Consider the following 23607-nt stretch of genomic DNA (forward strand, 5'->3'; position numbering starts at 1 on the left):
CAGATATTGTGGTCACATCAGGGAGTGCCGTGAGAGCAGAATAGATTGAGCAGGGACTCGTTACATTGGTGGCAGCGGTGGGATTGGCTCTCCAGTTACTGGGACACTCCAAATCACAACTAGGAATGACCAGCTACGCAGCCTGCAGGAGAGACACGCTGAAAGATTTAGAGAGCCGAGGAGGGATCGCTGGGACAAAGAACAAAGCCACCTTGATCAGTGAGTTAGCTGAGATGGATCAGAGGGATGGTGCTGCTGGACCTCGGTCCGTGGAAGACTTGTTTCAGCAACGAGTTAGAGAGCAGTTGGCATTATATGGTGTCAACCCATCCGAGAACGCCATACAGAATGCCATCAGAGACATCCAGCTGCAGGATGAGCGACAAGAGAGAGAACTAGAGCGACAAGAGAGAGAATTGGAGCGACAACATGAGTGGAGAATGGCGGAAATACGGCGATCAGAGACAGCACCTAGAGATACAGCACCTGTCCGTAAGTTGCCCTTTCACGCATTTAAATTATTTAAGTAAGGAGAGGAGGAAAAAGAACAGTTCCTCCAGGACTTTGAGAGACTGTGCCAGATACATAAAGTGCCGTCCCAAGATCGGGTCGCCTTACTGGCGAGTAACCTAACTGGCAAAGCTGCGGATGCGTATCGGGCTATGGAGGATGAGGACGCCATGGATTATAACCGGGTAAAAGAAGCCCTGCTAGCCCGATTTGCCATTACCCCTGAAGCCAGCCGGATTAAGTTTCGAGAATCCCGGAAACAAGGCAACCTAACCTACGTGGAGTGGGCACATCGTCTGCAGCGGAACCTCAAGGGCTGGTTCCAGGGAAGCCATGCTAATACCATAGAGGACATCACCCAGCTAGTTCTCTTAGAGCAGTTCTTTGACCACACGCCTCCGATAGTACGGGATTGGGTGCGAGATAAGAGGCCACAGACGGTACAGCAAGCAGCGACTTTGGCCGATGAATATCTGGACTCTCGGAGATCCATTGGAAGCCAGCGCTATCCATTACCACAGCCCAGTGTACCAACCTCGAGACCAACTCCAGTATCTCAGTGGGCTGCCTCTAGACCCTTAGCCCGATCAAAACCTTCTACCGGGCCTAAGTGCTATACATGTAATCAGACGGTTCATCTGCAGCGTTATTGCCCTAACCGATCCCCGAGGTACCAAGAGACTGCCCAGTTATCCAGGTCGGCGACTTATTGCCTCCAGAACGAGGCCAACCCTCTAGATGTTCAGGAAGAGTTTGGTGAGCTGTTCAAGGCTGATCCCGTCCAGGCCGCAGCTGAAGATAATCGGCAACACCATCGTCAGGCGGTATGGGTTAATGGGCAGCCGGCCCAGGGATTTTGTGATTCCGGGGCTACAATTACCCTTATTCAGCCTCACATGGTTCCTCAGTCGGGCCGAACCGGCCAGACTGTGGCAGTCAGGGTAGCAGGGGGCAAGGTGCTGCGTTTATCCACCGCCAGAGTTCACCTGAATTGGAGCTCAGGGAAGCGACAAGTGCGAGTAGGGATACTCCGTGAGTTACCCACGGAAGTACTTTTGGGGAACGACTTGGGGAATTTGCACCAGAGACCGCCATGGCCGTGACCACCCGACAACAAAGCCACCTACAAGGCAACTCCACTCCTATGGGAACCCAGGTAAGACCAAGTCCTCCCACGTTACCCCGACTTGACAACCCCATGTCCTGGGATTCTCCTTCAGATGTTAGGCAAGAAACCCGGAGAGACCCTACTTTAGTGTGCTATCGGGACAGGGCGGGCAAAGATCCAGGGGGATTAGGGGAAGACAGAATAGAGTGGGAGGGAGGGCTTCTTTATCGTTACACTAAAGGGGTGGGCAACGGGAATTGCGGGGGCCCCCCAAACAGCTAGTCGTACCCCAGAAATACAGACAGGAGCTATTGAGGCTGGGACATTTAGGGATAGCTAAGACCCGGAGTCGGTTGTCTCGTGCTTTCTTCTGGCCTAGGTTACATGCAGAGGTACGAGAATACTGCCGGACCTGTGAGACTTGCCAGAGGGTAGGAAAGGCGGGATTTCATCCAAAAGTATCTCTGCACCCCATGCCGATAATTAGGGAACCCTTTAGCCGGATAGCAGCAGACATTATTGGCCCACTGGCCCGCCCCAGTGCCACTGGGAAGAAGTATATTCTTACAGTGGTGGATTACGCCACCCGCTACCCGGAAGCTATTCCCCTATCCAATAGCCAGACTGACACGGTAGCTGATGCCTTACTGTGGGTGTTTACTAGGGTAGGACTTACCCAGGAGATATTGTCTGATCAAGGAAATCAGTTCACCGCCGAGCTGACCCAGCAGCTCTGGCGCCTCTGTGGAATTAAAACCCTCCAGAGCGCACGGGCTGTGCGAGAGATTTAACAGGACCCTAAAACAGCTACTTCGGGCCTTCTTGGACAGTAGGAAGGATTGGGAGAAATATCTTCCCCACCTACTGTTCGCCTACAGGGAGGTACCTCAAGAGTCCACAGGGTTTTCACCATTTGAGCTGTTATATGGGCGAAGGGTTAGGGGACCCTTAGACTTAGTGAGGGCCCAGTGGGAAGGGGGAGAGAATCTGGAAGGCCTCCCCATCCTTAGTTACGTCTTGGAACTCAGGGATCGACTGCGGGAACTTAACGAGCTAGTCCATGAGAATATGCAATCAGCCCAGAGTCAGCAGAAAGTTTGGTATGATCGATCTGCTTGGAATCACACTTTTTGTGTCGGACAGAAGGTCCTAGTACTAAAACCCTTGAAGCAAAATAAATTACAGGCCTCCTGGCAGGGCCCCTATCAGGTGGTAAAACAGCTGTGCGACACAAGAATTAAGAGGACATTCCACATCAATATGATGAAGGCCTATCACGAGAGGGCTGAGGCAGTAGCTGCCATATGCGCTCCTGCCACTGGGGACTCTGAATACCTGCCGATGCTGGAGCTTCCTGCAGTCAGTAACCGTTCTGGGGGGGTGGAAGATGTTCAGTTAGGAGATGGGTTATAACCCCAGGAACAAGAACAGGTCAGGGAATTACTCCAGGACCGGAAAAAGATGTTCTCAACACTCCCTGGATACACTCACTTGGCAGTGCACAAGGTGGAGACCCTCGGGCAGAAGCCCCTGAGACAATCAGCCTATAGGATTCCCGGAGCTGTGCAAGAAAGGATGAGAGCAGAGATTAGGGAGATGCTTGAGTTAGGGGTGATCGAACCATCAGCAAGCCCCTGGGCTTCCCTTGTAGTATTAGTCCCAAAACGGGATGGCACGACCCGATTTTGTGTGGACTATAGGGGACTGAATGACTGTACTGTGACAGACGCCTACCCCATGCCCCGAGTGGACGAATTGTTGGACAAAATAGCTCAGGGACATTATCTGACGACTATTGACCTGTGTAAGGGCTACTGGCAGATTCCCCTGGAGGCGGACGCCATTCCAAAGTCGGCCTTCATCACCCCGTTTGGCCTTTACCAGTTCTGGGTAATGCCATTCGTGGCATGGTCTGCAGGATTTTGCATGCACGTATCTTGATGACATCGCAATCTATAGCCAGACATGGGAGGAGCATCTCAGACACCTGGGCATAGTGCTAGACAGTGGCGTCGCCGGGGGGGGGGGGGGGGGGGCAGAGGGGGCCACGGCCCCCCCTACATCAAGCTGTGCCCCCCCCAACTAAATTGTCCCCCATTCATTTTGGTAATAGTTGGTCTATGCTGCGCTGCTGTGCACTGTGTAGGCACTAGGCAGCCCTACCGGACATCTTCTTCACATCTGATGATCTGAGTCTCGGACTCGGTGCAGTTGCGGTCTCACTCTCTAGTCTCCACCCACCGCCGCCGCGGTCTTCAGTCGGCGCAGGCGCACTGAGAGGAGGACGCTCGCTCGGCCGCTCCATCCTCAATGCGCCTGCGCCGATGACGTTACATCTACACCCGGCGCAGGCGCACTGAGGAAGGAGCGGCCGAGCGAGCGTCCTCCTCTCAGTGCGCCTGCGCCGACTGAAGACTGGTACAGCGCAGGCACCAGATTTTGAACGCAGACAGGGCCAGCCAGAAGACAAGCACGTTCGCTGGCCCTGTCAATCAAAATGAGGAGGGGGCGTCTTTATGAAAGGAGGATGCGGCCGCCCTACTTGCTGGTAGAGAGCTCATTTACATATTATAAAAGTCAGTTTTTTGAAGAAACTACCCAACCAAAATGAGTAAGAGCACTATATATTAATATATCGCATTATAAGGAATTTAAGTTGGCAAAAAAAATAATATGACTTTAGTGGGGTGACAGAAGCCCTTTAACCCCTTAAGGACACATGACGTACGGCATGTTTCCCGAGTCCTTAAGGACACATGACGTACCGGTACGTCATGGCTTTAAATAGCGATGCCGGCGCCGCGGGGGTTAATCGGAACGGGATGCCGGCTGAAATCATTCAGCCGGCATCCTGTAACAATGCAGGGGGGGTCATTTGACCCCCCCGCATCGACGATCGCAGAAAACCGCAGGTCAATTCAGACCTGCGGTTTTCTGCGTTTCCGGCCCATTCGGGTGTCCTGTGACCCGATGAACCGGAAAAAGACTGCGATCGGTGGCGTAATTATACACCACCTATCGCAGTCCGAGGATTTGGAGAGGCGGTGCTGGCTCTGGTGCTGAATGCCGCTGTCCAGGGTGCTGATTGGTGCAGGGGAGAGAGGCGCGAGATTCAAACTTCCTGCGCTCCTCTCTCCCCTCCTCTTCCTGTCCAGCACCCTGACCGTGCAGCATCGTCCAGCACCAGCTCCTGTGTCCCCCTAATCGGCATCCATCATCCTCCTGCACCCATCGCCACCCAGGTAGGTTAGGGTCAGTGAGGGAGAGGCACCTTTAGGCAGGGATAGAAGGGAAAAGTTAGAAAAAAAAAAGCACATTTATTCTAAACTTTTTTTGTTTCAGCTTTCAGACCCCAGACCCCCCCCTGCCACTTGCCCCCTCGCATCCCCCCACCACCAGACCCTTCCCCCACCACCACTTATTTTTTTTTCTGCGTGCGCTGACTGGCCGGCACTTTTTAGCGTCCGTCCACTGTTAGCGCATCGCCCGCCCCACCACCCCACCGACCGCTGATCAGCGTTGAACCGCTGATCAGCAAGTTTGAACTTTTTTTTTTTTCTAACACTTGCCCATTTTTTTTGCCTGGACTTTTTAGTACGTGAACACCCGTGCCCCCACACACACGCACATAGAATAAAGGTTTACACGCACGCACATACACACGCACACACACACACCCATGGCCCGCCGGGTGTTCTCGGCCGAGGAGGCATATGCCCAGATTGCCTCCGACTCTGAGAGCCCCAGTGAGGATGAGGATGACCCTACGTTCCTTTTGTCATCCGCATCCTCCTCATCATCATCGGATGACGATGAGCCACCAAGGCAGCGGAGACGCCGCCAGGCGGAGCCAGGGGCCCCACATGCTAGGGATCCTGTGGCCCACCCTAGTACGAGCCGCCCTGGGGTTCGTACTGGTTTCCCGGCCCACCAAATAAGTTCACCGGAGCCCCCTGCCGATGAACTTAGCTGGTGTCCCCCAGTGGACTTTGAGCCTGAGATTCCGGATTTCGCTGGCAATCCTGGAATCCAGATTCCCACAGTGGGGTTTACTGAAATTGACTTTTTTAGTTTTTTTTTCAGTAACCCACTGGTGAATTTGATGGTGGAGCAGACGAATCTGTACGCCCAACAGTTCGTCGCTCAAAACCCGGGCTCATTTTTGGCTAGACCCGGTGGCTGGACGCCGGTCAGTGCAGCCGAGATGAGGACATTTTGGGGCCTCGTGCTGCATATGGGTCTAGTGCAAAAACCCAGTGTCAGGCATTACTGGAGTGGGGACGTCCTATACCAGACCCCACTGTACAGTATGGTCATGACACGTCCCCGGTTTGAGGCCATCCGGAAATGTCTGCATTATTCCGATAATGCAGCATGTCCACCCCGAGGTGATCCTGCCTATGACCGGCTGTACAAGATACGGCCGGTCATCGATCACTTTGGGGCCACATTTCAGCAGGCCTACGTACCTGGAAGGGAGGTCGCGGTTGATGAGTCTCTCGTTGCGTTCAAGGGGAGACTCAGTTTCCGCCAATACATTCCCACAAAGCGGGCGAGGTATGGCGTGAAGCTATACAAAATTTGTGAGAGTACCTCAGGGTACACTTACAAATTTCGTGTTTACGAGGGGCGAGATTCCCGGATTCAACCACCAGAATGTCCCCCCACTCTGGGTGTTAGCGGGAAACTTGTGTGGGACCTTATGTACCCACTGCTGGATAAGGGTTACCACTTGTACGTGGACAACTTTTATACCAGCATTCCCTTGTTCAGGTCCCTTGCCGCCAGATCCACGTTCGCTTGTGGGACCGTGCGGAAAAATCAACGCGGCCTCCCTGCCCACTCCCTCCAGGTACCTATCCCCAGGGGTGAGACCCGTGCCCTTACCAGTGGAAGCCTGTTGCTGGTCAGGTATAAGGACAAGAGGGATGTCCTTATGCTGTCCACAATCCACGGTAACAGCACCACCCCCGTCTCTGTGCGAGGTACCGCGGCAACGGTCCTCAAGCCCGATTGTATCGTCGCCTACAATCGGTATATGGGAGGAGTTGATCTCTCTGATCAAGTCCTCAAGCCATATAATGCCATGCGCAAAACCCGGGCATGGTACAAAAAAGTTGCGGTCTACTTGGTACAGGTTGCCTTGTACAACTCTTTTGTACTATCCCGAAGCGCTGGCAGCACAGGGACATTCCTCCAGTTCTATGAGGCAGTCCTCAAAGACCTGATCTTTTCGGACCGGGAAAGAGCAGGCCGGAGTACCTCGGGAACTGGAGGCGCCCGGATCATCCCTGGCCAACACTTTCCAGGTGTGGTCCCCCATACTGGAAAGAAGGGACGAACCCAAAAAAGATGCAGAGTGTGTCACAAGAGGGGGATACGGAAGGACACCACCACTCAGTGCGACACGTGCCCCGATCATCCGGGCCTCTGCATTATCGATTGCTTCAGGGAGTATCACACTTCCATGGAGTACTAAATTTTTATAATCTCCAACAGTCCCCTAGGGCAGTGTTTCCCAACCAGCGTGCCTCCAGCTGTTACAAAACTACAACTCCCAGCATGCCCGCACAGCCAAAGGCTGTCTGGGCATGCTGGGAGTTGTAGTTTTACAACAGCTGGAGGCACGCTGGTTGGGAAACACTGCCCTAGAGAACATAAAACACTATGTCTCTCAGACTTTGGAGACACAGAAAAAAATTTTTTCCCCCAAAAAATATTAGTTTTAGTGCAGGCATCCTTAAACTGCGGCCCTCCAGATGTTGTAAAACTATAACTCCTAGCATGCCCAGACAACCTACAGCCATCAGCAGGGCATGGTGGGAATTGTAGTTTTACAACATCTGGAGGGCCGCAGTTTTAGGATGCCTGCTTAGTGTCTCCAAAGCCTGAGAGCCATACATATTGGGCATCGTCGCGTGCGTAAAAGTCGTCGCTATAAAAATAACATTTGACCAAACCCCTCGGATGAACAGCGTTAAAAATATAAAATAAAAACGGTGCCAAAACACCCATTTTTGGGCAAAATTTCCATTTGAATCCTTTTTTTCCAGTAATAAAGCAAGGGTTAACAGCCAAAAAAAACTCAATATTTATGGCCCTGATTCTGTAGTTTGCAGAAACACCCCATATGTGGTCGTAAATGGCTATATAGCCGCACGGCAGGGCATGGAACGAAGGGAAAGCTCTATTTATAGATGAAAGGGGTAGTCGTAGAATTATTAAATCAATATCACTGAATTACGACTACCTAAAATTTAACATTTATTTAGGTCAATTAAAATTCCCTGAATAAGGGACACCTTGTACCGCAACACACAAAAAAAATTATACAAAAAAATATACGTACAAAACAATAACCACACGAACGAGCAAGATCGGACAGGTAGGTTAGTATGAGAGGAAGAAAGGGGGGGAACGCGCCAGGGCAACCCGTGCCATGGCCCACTCAATCCCTACAATATCCCTTTAAAAACGTATCCTCAGCCCGGAGATGTGTCTTGATGGTAGGCACACTCCGTCCCCGTACCTGTACTGTCTATCCTTAAATTGCCCTTTATACACTATCCCATATGGATATCCGGGTATTAGTGTATAAGAAAAGATATCGTTTAGATAGTCACGTGTCCCGACGCGTTTCCCCCCCTCCTCTCATTAAAGGGGTTCTTCAGGGGACAAAAACAGTGTCCATCAAACATATAAAATGTTCAACAGTCGTCTGACAGATATCAGCCGAAAACAGATCTTAAATCTGAAAGCCACACATCAAAAGACCCAAGGGTCAAAAAAACTGACAATAGAGGAAGTCCGTATATGTCTATGCGTATATACCCAGACTTAAATACCAGTGACGAATATACTTAGCTGGCACAACTCCAAGTCAGCAGGTCCAGATGCACCTGTTGTGGTGTGAGGCCTCCAGGGGGCAAGATGTGATGTAGCTCCAATGTGTATGGAGTTCCCACTGAAACTATATAGCCATGTGGAGTTAGTCCCAATTATGAGGGACCAATCAGTGTTAGTAATAATGATCATGTGATACTCCAGAGAGGGGGAGCCACTCTAAGGTATCCAAACTATTAATTTAAACTAGAGATAGAGATCAGGTATAAATCGATTGCAGACAGGCTTTAATATGCTGTGGGTCTTGTCTCAAAATATGTACATCTACTGAAAAGTGAGGCATCCCGGCCGTCAGGCATACTAATGGAACGCACGCCATATGGTAACATGGCTGTGCGTTCCAACTTAGACCAATGGGGACGTCACCGGAAGTGCGTCACCGGAAGTGACGCACTAGGAATTACCGTGCGTTCCCCCAGCGGCCAGTAGGGAGCCGCCACCAGCACATGATAGAGGTAGATGGTAAATAAGATGTCCCCCCGTTATGTAGGATGTACACCCTGTATGACGCACCGCCCGGGATAGCAGCTGGAACGCATGCCAAATGGTAAAATGGCTGTGCGTTCCAACCTCAACCACTGGGGACGCGACCGGAAGTAGCTGGATGGAGCGCACGTCACAAGGAAAGTATCGTGCGCTCCACCAGCAGCCAATGGGGAGCCTCCGTCGTCCCGGATGAACCGGTCCCACAGGGGCACAGTGGACCACTATGCTAAATGAAAAAAAAAAAAAACCAACACCAAACCAGAGTGTTTAATATAGGTTGCAATCGAGAAAACCTAATTAGAGGCCCCCCGCACCATAGATAGATATAATTATAATTATAAGGCCAAACCATTTTTTTGGGGATTATTAACCCTATCTATCACAAGGCGTGGAGGGCATCAATAGTTATAATTCGACACCAATCATTATACTACACTTATTGTCCACCTTAATTTGATCTTTTTAGGGAACTACCACATGATAATAAATAACTGTGTAGTTTCAATTAATGTTATGTTATGGCACAAGCCAAATATAGCGTACGATAAAAAATGGGTAAGTGATACATGTCACCCCTAAGATAAACACAAAAGTGACACTTTGCGTGTCGATGATAATTCTATCCTTTATATTAGGATCAAGTGCATAGGAGTATGCCGGGTATTTCCAATAGTGTCTCTCTAGATTCTACATATGCCCATCTAAAGAAAACATGCAAACGCAAGTTTTTCGTTCAAACCCCCAGGGGACTGGGATCGCAACCGATGAATCCATTCGGCTTCCTTCTGTAGGATTTTGCGGTCCCAGTCCCCTTTTCTAGGCGATGGTCTCACGATCTCCAGGGCTGCAAATTTAATGGACTTAGGATCCCCATTATGGCATTCCCAGATATGATTAGCCACAGGAGTTTCTTTACGCTTTCTAATATCATTAATATGTTCCAGGATGCGTCTACGGAATTCTCTGAAAGTTTTTCCCACGTAGTCTAGAGGGCATGTACATTGTGCCAGATAGATCACTCCTTTGCTCCTACAATTCGAGAAATCTCTGATGACATAGTTCGTGCCAGTCGCCGAACAAACATTAATTTTTGTATTATTGATGTAACCACATGCCATACAGGCTCCGCAACGAAATGTTCGGCGGTGTCCGACTTCCTGAAAACCAGAGCTGTCTCACATAGACCACATAATACCTTTGTCCTGACGCTTTTGGAATTCGTTCTCACGCATAATTTCTTTCTTTTCGATACACGTTTCTTCCACCAGCTCAGGGGGACTGCGATGGGGAGTTCATGTGCCCCGTCGTATGCTAATCTCTTCCTGGGCTGGTGGGAGGACAAAGTGGTTTTCCCAGATTCACAGATATGGTGGGCAGAGAAGATTACATTATGGACAAGATACATCGATGATGTGTTTATAATATGGAATGGTAATGAGGAGGAATTCATGCTCTTTGTAAAAGCACTTAATACCAACGACCTTGGACTGGCATTCACATCTGAATTCCACCATGAATCCCTCACCTTTTTGGACATTAGAATTACCAAAAACGGTGACAAACTGGTTACCACCACTTTTAGAAAAGAAACTGCAACGAATAGCCTCCTTCACTGGGAGAGCTATCACCCCATGAACCTGAAAAAAGGCATTCCACGAGGACAGTACTTGCGCATGAAAAGAAATTGCTCTAGTCATGATAGTTTCTACCAAGAATCAAGAAAACTACAAGAACGCTTTAAAACGAGGGGTTACCCACAGAACGTACTCCGGGGAGCTTTCCAGAGTGCGGTTTCTAGGGATCGCGAGACATTATTAGTACCAAGGGAATCAAGCAAGAATGATAATGACATTATGAGGATCATCTCTACCTATGATACTAGGAATAGGGAGATCCGCAATATCATCACCAAATATTGGCCCATCTTGTTGATGGACCCTGGCGTCGCTGACGTGCTCCCCGCACGTCCAAGCATTACATTCAGGCGGGGTCGGAGTCTCCGGGACCGCCTGGTACACAGCCACTACATAAGACCTACCCCTGAGGGTACGTGGCTGGACCGTAAACCCTTGGGAACATTTCGTTGCGGAGCCTGTATGGCATGTGGTTACATCAATAATACAAAAATTAATGTTTGTTCGGCGACTGGCACGAACTATGTCATCAGAGATTTCTCGAATTGTAGGAGCAAAGGAGTGATCTATCTGGCACAATGTACATGCCCTCTAGACTACGTGGGAAAAACTTTCAGAGAATTCCGTAGACGCATCCTGGAACATATTAATGATATTAGAAAGCGTAAAGAAACTCCTGTGGCTAATCATATCTGGGAATGCCATAATGGGGATCCTAAGTCCATTAAATTTGCAGCCCTGGAGATCGTGAGACCATCGCCTAGAAAAGGGGACTGGGACCGCAAAATCCTACAGAAGGAAGCCGAATGGATTCATCGGTTGCGATCCCAGTCCCCTGGGGGTTTGAACGAAAAACTTGCGTTTGCATGTTTTCTTTAGATGGGCATATGTAGAATCTAGAGAGACACTATTGGAAATACCCGGCATACTCCTATGCACTTGATCCTAATATAAAGGATAGAATTATCATCGACACGCAAAGTGTCACTTTTGTGTTTATCTTAGGGGTGACATGTATCACTTACCCATTTTTTATCGTACGCTATATTTGGCTTGTGCCATAACATAACATTAATTGAAACTACACAGTTATTTATTATCATGTGGTAGTTCCCTAAAAAGATCAAATTAAGGTGGACAATAAGTGTAGTATAATGATTGGTGTCGAATTATAACTATTGATGCCCTCCACGCCTTGTGATAGATAGGGTTAATAATCCCCAAAAAAATGGTTTGGCCTTATAATTATAATTATATCTATCTATGGTGCGGGGGGCCTCTAATTAGGTTTTCTCGATTGCAACCTATATTAAACACTCTGGTTTGGTGTTGGTTTTTTTTTTTTTTCATTTAGCATAGTGGTCCACTGTGCCCCTGTGGGACCGGTTCATCCGGGACGACGGAGGCTCCCCATTGGCTGCTGGTGGAGCGCACGATACTTTCCTTGTGACGTGCGCTCCATCCAGCTACTTCCGGTCGCGTCCCCAGTGGTTGAGGTTGGAACGCACAGCCATTTTACCATTTGGCATGCGTTCCAGCTGCTATCCCGGGCGGTGCGTCATACAGGGTGTACATCCTACATAACGGGGGGACATCTTATTTACCATCTACCTCTATCATGTGCTGGTGGCGGCTCCCTACTGGCCGCTGGGGGAACGCACGGTAATTCCTAGTGCGTCACTTCCGGTGACGCACTTCCGGTGACGTCCCCATTGGTCTAAGTTGGAACGCACAGCCATGTTACCATATGGCGTGCGTTCCATTAGTATGCCTGACGGCCGGGATGCCTCACTTTTCAGTAGATGTACATATTTTGAGACAAGACCCACAGCATATTAAAGCCTGTCTGCAATCGATTTATACCTGATCTCTATCTCTAGTTTAAATTAATAGTTTGGATACCTTAGAGTGGCTCCCCCTCTCTGGAGTATCACATGATCATTATTACTAACACTGATTGGTCCCTCATAATTGGGACTAACTCCACATGGCTATATAGTTTCAGTGGGAACTCCATACACATTGGAGCTACATCACATCTTGCCCCCTGGAGGCCTCACACCACAACAGGTGCATCTGGACCTGCTGACTTGGAGTTGTGCCAGCTAAGTATATTCGTCACTGGTATTTAAGTCTGGGTATATACGCATAGACATATACGGACTTCCTCTATTGTCAGTTTTTTTGACCCTTGGGTCTTTTGATGTGTGGCTTTCAGATTTAAGATCTGTTTTCGGCTGATATCTGTCAGACGACTGTTGAACATTTTATATGTTTGATGGACACTGTTTTTGTCCCCTGAAGAACCCCTTTAATGAGAGGAGGGGGGGAAACGCGTCGGGACACGTGACTATCTAAACGATATCTTTTCTTATACACTAATACCCGGATATCCATATGGGATAGTGTATAAAGGGCAATTTAAGGATAGACAGTACAGGTACGGGGACGGAGTGTGCCTACCATCAAGACACATCTCCGGGCTGAGGATACGTTTTTAAAGGGATATTGTAGGGATTGAGTGGGCCATGGCACGGGTTGCCCTGGCGCGTTCCCCCCCTTTCTTCCTCTCATACTAACCTACCTGTCCGATCTTGCTCGTTCGTGTGGTTATTGTTTTGTACGTATATTTTTTTGTATAATTTTTTTTGTGTGTTGCGGTACAAGGTGTCCCTTATTCAGGGAATTTTAATTGACCTAAATAAATGTTAAATTTTAGGTAGTCGTAATTCAGTGATATTCATGGAACGAAGGGAACTCCATATGGTTTCTGGAAGGCAGATTTTGATGGACAGTTTTTTTTTTGACACCATGTCCCATTAGAAACCCCCCCTGATGTAGCCTAGACTAGAAACTCCAAAAAAGTGACCCCATCTAAGAAACTAAACCCCTTAAGGTATTCAAAAGTTACTTTATAAACTATGTTAACCCTTTAGGTGTTCCACAAAACTAAATAGCAAATGTAGAAAAATTTTAGAATTTTATTTTTTTGTTACCTTGCCTAAAAAAGTGCAATATAGAGCAACCAAAAATCATATTTACCCCTAAAATAGTCCCAAAAAAACAACCACCTTATCCCATAGTTTCCTAGATGGGGTCACTTTTATGGAGTTTCTACTCTAGGGGTGCATCAGGGGGCTTGAAAGGGTACATGGTGTAAATAAACCAGTCCAGCAAAATCTGCCTTCCAAAAACCGTATGGCGTTCCCCTTCTTCTATGTCCTGCCGTTTAGGCAAATAGTAGTTTACGACCACATTTGGGGTGTTTCTGCAAACTACAGAATCAGGGCAACCCATTTTGAGTTTTGTTTGGCTGTTAACCCATTTTATTCAGTAATAAAGTAAGGGTTAAAATGGAAAATTTTCCAAAAAATAGAAATTTCTAAATTGTTTCTCCATCTGCCATTAACTCTTGTGGAACACCTAAAGGGTTAACAAAGTTTGTAAACCCAGTTTTGAATACCTTGAGGGGTGTACTTTCTTAGATGGAGTCACTTTTTTGAAATTTCTATTCTAGGGGTACAACAGGGGGCTTCAAATGGGACATGGTATAAACAAAACCAGTCCTGCAAAATCTGCCTTCCAAAACCCATATGGCGTTCCCCTCTTTCTACGTGCTCCCGTTCGGCCAAACAGTAGTTTACGACCACATATGGGGTGTTTTTGCAAACTACAGAATCAGGGCAACCCATATTGAGTTTTGTTTGGCTGTTAACCCTTACTTTATTGCTGGAAAAAATGGGTTAAAATGGAAAATTTTCCAAAAAATAGAAATTTCTAAATTGTTTCTCCATCTGCCATTAACTCTTGTGGAACACCTAAAGGGTTAACAAAGTTTGTAAACCCAGTTTTGAATACCTTGAGGGGTGTACTTTCTTAGATGGAGTCACTTTTTTGGAATTTCTATTCTAGGGGTGCAAGGGGGGGCTTCAAATGGGACATGGTATAAACAAAACCAGTCCTGCAAAATCTGCCTTCCAAAACCTATATGGCGTTCCCCTCCTTCTATGTCCTCCCGTTTGGCCAAACAGTAGTTTACGACCACATTTGGGGTGTTTCTGCAAACGACAGAATCAGGGCAACCCATTTTGAGTTTTGTTTGGCAGTTAACCCTTGTTTTTTTCCTGGAAAAAATTGATTATATTGGAAAATTTTCCAAAAAATCTAAATTCTAAAAATTTATGTCCATTTGCCATGAAGTGTTGTGGAAGACCTAAAGGGTTAACAAAGTTTGTAAAAACAGTTTTGAATACCTTGAGGGGTGTAGTTTCTAGAATGGGGTCATTTTTGGGTGGTTTCTATTATGTAAGCCTCACAAAGTGACTTCAAACCGGAACTGGTCCATAAAAAGTGGGATTTTGAAGATTTCTGAAAATTTCAAAATTTGCTTCTAAACTTCTAAGCCTTGTAACATCCCCAAAAAAAAAATATCATTCCAAAATGCTACAAACATGAAGTAGACATATGGGGAATGTAAAGTCATCACAATTTTTGGGGGTATTACTATGTATTACAGAAGTAGAGAAACTGAAACTTTGAAATTTGCTAATTTTTCAAAATTTTTGGTAAATATGGTATTTTTTTATGCAAAAAAATTAACTTTTTTGACCCAATTTTAGCAGTGTCATGAAGTACAATATGTGACGAAAAAACAATCTCAGAACGGCCTGGGTAAGTCAAAGCGTTTTAAAGTTATCAGCACTTAAAGTGACAGTGGTCAGATTTGCAAAAAATGGCCTGGTCCTTAAGGTGAAATAGGGCTGTGTCCTTAAGGGGTTAAGCCAGCCAGGCCCAGACTAGAGAACAGACAGTGCGTGGCCCTACCCTACCCTACCGATACCGAACAGACTGGACTGAGCCTGACCTAGTGGAGACGGTGTGTAGCAGGTTAACTTAATAATAATAAGGTACAACTTACAAGTAGTGACTGAGTGGACTGACCTAGGGCTCTTTCACACTTGCGTTGTCCGGATCCGGCGTGTACTCCACTTGCCGGAATTACACACCGGATCCGGAAAAACGCAAGTGAACTGAAAGCATTTGAAGGCGGATCCGTCTTCAAAATGCGTTCAGTGTTACTATGGCAGCCAGGACGCTATTAAAGTCCTGGTTGCCATAGTAGTAGTGGGGAGTGGGGGAGCGGTATACTTACCGTCCGTGCGGCTCCCGGGGCGCTCCAGAGTGACGTCAGAGCGCCCCATGCGCATGGATGACGTGCCATGTGATCACGTGATCCATGCGCGTGGGGCGCCCTGACGTCACTCTGGAGCGCCCCGGGAGCCGCACGGACGGTAAGTATACTGCTCCCCTGCTCCCCACTACACTTTACCATGGCAACCAGGACTTTAGCGTTCCGGCAGCCATGGTAACCATTCAGAAAAAGCTAAACGTCGGATCCGGCAATGCGCCGAAACGACGTTTAGCTTAAGGCCTGATCCGGATAAATGCCTTTCAATGGGCATTAATTCCGGATCCGGCCTTGCGGCAAGTCTTCAGGATTTTTGGCCGGAGCAAAAAGCGCAGCATGCTGCGGTATTTTCTCCGGCCAAAAAACGTTACGTTCCGGAACTGAAGACATCCTGATGCATCCTGAACGGATTTCTCTCCATTCAGAATGCATTAGGATAAAACTGATCAGGATTCTTCCGGCATAGAGCCCCGACGACGGAACTCTATGCCGGAAGACAAGAACGCAGGTGTGAAAGAGCCCTAAGTGTCTTTCTATTCTAACTAGAGAGATTAGATCTGACTGAGTCTGAGAGGAGAGCTAGCTGGCGGCTGCCCAGAATCTTCCTGATTTAAAAGTTAAAGGGGTTCTGCACTTTAATTTAATTGATGATCTATACTCTGGATAGATCATCAGCTTCTGATCGGCAGGGGTCCGACACCCGGGACCCCCGCCGATCAGCTGCTTAAGAAGGCACCGGCACTCCAGTAGCGCCGCGGCCTTCTCACTGTTTACCGCCAGCCCACTGACGTCACGACTAGTATCAACTAGCGTGGACGCGGCTAAGCTCCATTCAAGTGACAGAGCTTAGCTGCACTCAGGCTAGTTGATACTAGTCGTGATGTCAGTCAGTGGGCCGGCGGTAAACAGTGAGAAGGCCGCGGTGCTGCTCGTGCGCCGCTGCCTTCTCAAACAGCTGATTGGCGGGGGTACCGGGTGTCTGACCGCTGCCGATCAGAAGCTGAAGATCTATCCAGAGTATAGATCATCTCAGTTAAATGAAAGTGCAGAACCCCTTTAAAGTTACTGTCAGTGCAGCCTGGATGATTACAGTGTTTACTTTACTGTTTAGAGAAATCATGTTCAAATGTGAGCGGTGGGAGGGGGATTGGGGGTCTGTGGATGTCATGAGTCATTACACTGTTATGGGGGGGAGGGATCTGTGGATGATACTCTTATAGTGTTATAGGGAGGGGGATCGGGGGTTTGTGGATGTCATGTGTCATTACACTGTTATGGGGGGGAGGGATCTGTGGATGATACTTTTATAGTGTTATAAGGAGGGGTATCGGGGGTCTTTGGATGTCATGACACTGTTACGGGGGGGGAAGGGGGAACTGTAGATGACACTGTTATAGGGAGGGGGATCTGTAAATGACACAGTTATGGGGGGGGGGATCTCTGCCACTCTGTGGATGACACTGTTAGGCTCCCTTCAGACGTCCATAACAGCGGCAATGTGCGGGTCTGCATTTTTTTTTCGGGAACGGAATTGCGGACCCGGAAGTGCGGGACCGCCTTTCCGTATCCGGCAGCACGTCGTGCTGCCCTATAGAAATGAATGGGTCCGCAATTCCGTTACGCAAATTTCGGATGTGTGAATGGGGCCTTATAGGGAGAGGGATCCCGATATGACACTGATATGGGGTGGATCTGTGGATGACACATAGCATGAGATGCTATAAACGGTATGTGTCATCCACAGATCCCCCTCCATAAGTGTCATCCACAGATCCCCCTCCATAAGTGTCATCCACAGATCCCCCTCCATAAGTGTCATCCACAGATCCCCCTCCATAAGTGTCATCCACAGATCCCCCTCCATAAGTGTCATCCACAGATCCCCAGGCAGCTAGGACATGTTGAAATCTGAGTGATTGGGGTTTTTCTTCCCTATTGCGGTTTTAGGTATTGGGTAAAGGATCGCAGCATTTCTAAGCGTACTTGTGTAAATGTATCGTTGTTATAGCTGCCCCCCTACTTTTGTCCTGGCCCCCAGTGTGCCCCCCTAAAATTTGAAAGCTAGAGACGCCACTGGTGCTAGACAGAATCAGAGTTGCAGGCCTGACCCTGAAGCCAGACGAGTGTAATACCGGGATGTCTGAGGTACAATATTTGGGACATAGAGTGGGATGTGGGAAGCAGAGGCCGGAGCCTGCAAAAATCGAGGCCATCCTAAACTGGCCGGTTCCCAGAACCAAGGCCCAGGTACTTGCATTTTTAAGGAGAGCCGGGTACTACAGAAAGTTTGTACCCCACTATAGTAACATAGCCAAACCACTGACGGACCTGACCAAAAAGAATCTCCCTAGATAGGAGACAATGGCCACACCCATCTGCCTCCCAGCCAAGCTCTTGAACTAATCCCTGCTTACCTCATTTGCATAGCCAATCAGAGGGGGTTTTACAATTTACCAATTGAAAGAGGTGTTCCAACTGTCAATATAAATATATGCATTCAATAAAGAATTGTCAGTTTGAACTCGCATACAGCCTGACTGGTGTTAGTTCTGTGAGAATTAAAACGACACGAGCGTTGAGGCCGGATCATCAACGGCGGAACCAGCAGATATTGTGGTCACATCAGGGAGTGCCGTGAGAGCAGAATAGAGCGAGCAGGGGCTCGTTACATCCCTAAAGTAAACCCATGCTTTTTTCATCTTTTATTCCATGGGATTTTAGATGTTCCACAATCCTCTCCTTAAGTATGGTTGCCATTAATTTCCCCACTACTGATGTCAGGCTTACTGGCCTATAGTTGCCCGATTCCTCCCTACTACCTTTCTTGTGAATGGGCACAACATTTGCTAATTTCCAATCTTCTGGGACGACTCCTGTTGCCAGTGATTGGTTAAATAAATCTGTTAATGGTTTTGCTAGTTCACCGCTGAGCTATTTTAATAGCTTTGGGTGTATATGCAAATTAACCTGAGATGAGTCCTGAATGAATGACAGGTGGCAGCTACACACGGCTCTCTCCGTTCACTTTTTTGCAGTTAGCCAAGTGTGTGTAGCTGTTTATGTGACTTCCATATAAGTGGCCAGCGACTACCTCAGCAGGCCAGAAAAGGATGGTGGCCCACTTGATCTGGAGATAGGTGTGAGTCCCAGAAGTGGGACCCACATCGATCACACATTTATGGTATATCCTGTTTATCCTTTAAATATTTTCACCCAACTTAGTTCGCCTGACCGAGCCACAAAGCCAAAGGCAGCATGGAGGTTGTCGCTGAATTTGGCAGTGAAGGTGTGCAAATGTCTCAGACCATCTGTCCATTGATAAAAGGACAGTTTACCCTCATCATAGTCCAGATATACACCCAGTCTTTTATCTAATGTACTGTTTGGTATACGGACGTCTTTACAGTCATGTCTTGCATAGATTTGATTACAATACCTGCGCAAACACCAGGACTTGTCATTGTCTCCTATCAAGGACTCTCGTCCTCTCCTGGCTATGCTGGAGTAGCTTACACCAACCCTCCACTCCCCCGACTCACCAGTGTCCACCTCCCAGTAATAATTTCCAGAGTTAAATTTTTCTATACTTAGAACCGTAGGATACTCAAAGCTGTCCGGTGTTTCGGGGTAGCTCTGGTCTGTAACATGTGCTTTACATAAGTCCCCGGAGATGTATATATTCTTACCGGCTGTTGTTGTGTCAAGTGTTATGTCTGTGGGCTCATACCTAAAGATCCCGTTCTCTACACTTTTTACAATATTATAAACATCTTCGAATAAAGATTTTAGGTTTGTGTCTGTTTGTAAATCTCCTGGACCTCGGATTTCCTCTATTTCTGTGTCCTCTTCACGGTTGCTGGTGTCATCCTTCTCAAATTCCTGATCTTGTAGGATGGCCAGTGGATCGGTTGTCCTCATCAGCGTCTCCATGTCGCCGATCATCTTGGACAGCTCCTTGTTCTTTGTTTCCAGCTGTTGGATCAGATGAGTACTGGAGACTGACATTATCTTCTCCTGTCTGCGGATCTCGCTCAGGACTTTCTGTTCTAGAATCCCAAGTTCTTTCCTTAAATTCTGAAATTGATCAGTGACTCTTTTAGACACAACTGCAGTTTTCTTATACAGTCTGGTCCTACTCTTCTGCAGACTCTGGATTTTTTGTTCCCTTACCTCTTGCAGTGATCTCAGCATCTCTACTTCAGATTTCAGGGTCTTCTTCTTATGGTCAGCAGCTTTATCAAGTATGTCCACTTTGTGTCCCTTATGATCTCCATCCAACCTGCAGGACACACAGATACAAGCACTGTCCTCCATGCAGTAAAACTCAAGGATCTTCTTGTGAGTAGGACACTTTCTGTTCTTCAGGTCAGTGCTTGGGGGTAATAAAGTGTGCTCCGATGTCCCCATGTTGTGTTTTGTCAGATGTGTACCACACATTGAGGTTTCGCACTGCAAACAGGATTTGTCTGCAGGAACTGGAAAGTCACAGAAGGTGCAGAGAATCCCGGTTGCCTCTTGGCCAGGTTGAATACATGCCTTCGCTATATTTCTCAGCCGAAAGTTTATTTTCAGTCCAGGTCTTCGGCTAAACCTCTGCTGGCATTCAGGACATCTAAGGTCATCCTTATCCTGATGGTCAAATGTTTTGGTGATACAATCCCGACAGAAGCTGTGCCCACACGGCAGCGTTACAGGGTCTTTAAAGATTTCCATATCGATGGAGCACAGTAGCTCAGATCTCGGATCTGCAACCGCCATTAGTGATAGCAGGAAGTACAACTGATAATCACATTTTAATATTGAGCTTTGTCCGTGGGCGTGAACAGTTCAACTCTATGCCAGGAAACTCCTCCAGAAAAGAGACCTGCACTTATTCTGTGCGTTATAAAGGAAGCCAACAAAAGTGCACTCTGTCTTTGATTGATATACAGTATCTGACAACCCTAAGAAAGTGTAGTTTACCTTTGAGCATCATTTTAGGTCATATATACGTAAACCCAGCGTAGGCACCTACTCTACAACAGCTGGTGGGGCATATTGATGATATTCCATCAGCAATACAATAACCTTATTACCTATATGTCACAACCAGACAGCTGAGAAGCTCTGACAGAAGCCTTTCAGAACCTCCTCCTTTAGTTTTCTTTATTACTCCCAGAAAACTGCCTGAATCTCCTAGAGGGACAAACATTTGCCAAAGTATTTATACCTCCACAACAAAAACAAACCGTCCCATGCAAGCTGAATCTTCTATTGTCAGAAGCAATCAACCCCAGCTGCATGGGCTCCTGCTCAGAAGGGGCTGACAGCGACTGAGACCCCTGCGCACAGAATGAGACCGCTGCACTGTCCTGGGACTGAGTATGACAGGAAGGAGAGATCTCTCCTCTCTCTCTAAGACGCCTGTCAATACGAACGGCCTGAGACATAGCAGAGTCCAAGGAGATAGGCCTCTCATGAAAGGCAAATGCATCTTTCAATCCCTCTGAAAGACCATGGCAAAATTGACTTCGGAGTGCAGCATCATTCCAACCAGTATCAGCTGCCCATCTCCGAAATTCTGAGCAGTATATCTCTGCGGATTGTTTACCCTGGCATAATAGACGTAGTCTAGACTCAGCCAGAGCAATACGATCCGGATCATCATATATCTGACCCAGGGCTAAAAAGAATTCATCCACTGAACGGAGAGGCCGTGCCCCCTCCGGCAGCGAAAAGGCCCAGGACTGAGCGTTACCCCTGAGCAGCGATATAATGATCCCAACCCTCCGTTCCTCATCACCAAAGGAATGGGGAAGAAGGCGAAAATGGAGTTTGCAAGCCTCTCTAAAACGCACAAATTTCTCAATACCCCCGGAGAACGTATCCGGGAGCGAGATCTTAGGCTCAGAACAAACTCCATGAACGCAAGCTGAACCGGTCACTTGAAGCTGAGAAAAAGTCTTACGGAGATCAGCTACCTCCAATGAAAGACCCTGGAAGCGTTCAGCCAAAAGTGAAACCGGATCCATGCTTGAGACGGTTTTGGGGGGTACTGTCACAACCAGACAGCTGAGAATCTCTGACAGAAGCCTTTCAGAACCTCCTCCTTGAGTTTTCTTTGTTGTGGTGTTCAGTTCCTCATCTCGTTAGCCTCTCTCAGCTGTCATGCAGTTGGACTGATTGCATCCCTTTAAATTCCTCCCCATAATGCATTACTGGGCGGCTTATACTTCTTCCTGGAGTGTGTGTGCATGCTGATCCTATTTCCCAGTCTGCTACAAAGTTAAGTGCTGTACATTTATTTGTTATTTTCTGTTTGCTGGATCCCAGGTGACCCTGACTCCCTCCGTGTCTGGTGTAGGGAGCCGGTGGTCGTGTCCCCTCACTATTGTAGGGTGTTCAGGTGTTATATAGTCGAGGTACGTGGATATGCAACCATCCACCTTTAGGATTTTTGCATAGGTTGAGCAGCCAGGGAAAGTGGCAGGTCTTATGCAGGGGTCTCCCTTTTGGTTCCTTAGCTTTGGATCCAGTGAGTCATATATTCATGTTGCATTGTCTTGTTTCCTGTACACCTTCCGTGACACTTTAATTACACATGATCTACAACATACAAATGATACCCTAGGACAATGGTGGTGAACCTATGGCACGGGTGCCAGAGGCGGCACTCAGAGCCCTCTCTGTGGGCACCCACACCCTGGAAAAAGTCTGTGGTGTACCAATATGACTTAGACATTTCCTGCCATTCATCAGCAAAGGGTGAGCTATGAACGGCACAGGTAGCACACTGAATGTAGGCAGGCTATTATAACTAAATTATAAAGTACATGGAAGATATACTATTGGACTGTAGTATTCAGGGATACAGTGATACCTCGGTTCACGAACGCTTCTGTTCACGAACAACTCGGTTCACGAACAGAAAAGTTCATAAAAATATGCTCCGGTTCACGAACTCCGCCTCGGTTCACGAACAGGAGCCGCGGCCATTTTAATGCTATTTCCAGGCTGTCACATGGTCGTGACTTCCTGTAGGAAGACCGTGGAGAAAAGAAGAGACACAGAAAGAAGTACTGTGAGTACTCTGCAAACATTTTAAGTGATTTTTTGGTGTGCTTTTTAGCACATACAGTACTGTACAGTTCACTGGACACCCAATATGGCTCCCAAGAAGCATAGTGGAAAGAAGAAAGTGCGGAGCAGCAATGAAGGTGACAAGAACAGAAATGCAGGTGACAATGTGCAAAGTGGAAATGCAAGTGATAATGTGCAAAGTGGAAATGCAAGTGACAATGTGCAAAGTGGAAATGCAAGTGACAATGTGCAAAGTGGAAATGCAGGTGACAAGAATGTGCAGCGCAAGCATGGTGGCAAAAAGAAAGTGCAGAGCAGTAGTAAAGGTGACAGCAAGGTTGTGAAGAAAATAACCATTGAGCTGAAGAAGGAAATTATAGAAAAGCATGACCGTGGTATTCGTGTGACTGATCTGGCCTCGGAGTACAAGATGGCAAAGTCAACAATCTCGACTATTCTGAAAAACAAAGCCGCCATCAAAGGAGCTGATGTTGCAAAAGGAGTAACAATGTTAACCAAGCAGAGGACGCAAGTGCTGGAAGAGGTGGAAAAACTTTTGTTGGTGTGGTTGAATGAGAAACAGCTGGCAGGTGATAACGTTAGTGAAGCTATGATCTGTGAGAAAGCTAGGAAATTGCACAGTGATTTACTGCAAAGAAGCCCCTCTACAAGTGCAGCAAGTGACGAATTTAAAGCCAGTAGGGGGTGGTTTGAAAAAT

General features: G+C 47.5%; 1 protein-coding gene across 1 annotated transcript; it reads right to left on the reverse strand.

The window, feature by feature from the left end:
* Window positions 1-19021: 19021 nt before the first annotated feature.
* Window positions 19022-20584, reverse strand: LOC122940541 (E3 ubiquitin-protein ligase TRIM39-like). The gene has a single exon (XM_044297139.1). It carries the CDS (start codon window positions 20540-20542, stop codon window positions 19022-19024), a length of 1521 nt encoding a protein of 506 aa, XP_044153074.1. The 5' UTR covers window positions 20543-20584.
* Window positions 20585-23607: the final 3023 nt, after the last annotated feature.

The sequence above is a fragment of the Bufo gargarizans genome, chromosome 6 (genome assembly GCF_014858855.1).
Source record: "Bufo gargarizans isolate SCDJY-AF-19 chromosome 6, ASM1485885v1, whole genome shotgun sequence".
Classification (NCBI taxonomy): Eukaryota; Metazoa; Chordata; class Amphibia; order Anura; family Bufonidae; genus Bufo; species Bufo gargarizans.

What these genes read in the sequence shown, in the direction of transcription:
- LOC122940541 (XM_044297139.1), bottom strand. Translation starts at nt 20,542, where the DNA reads ATGGAAATCTTTAAAGACCCTGTAACGCTGCCGTGTGGGCACAGCTTC.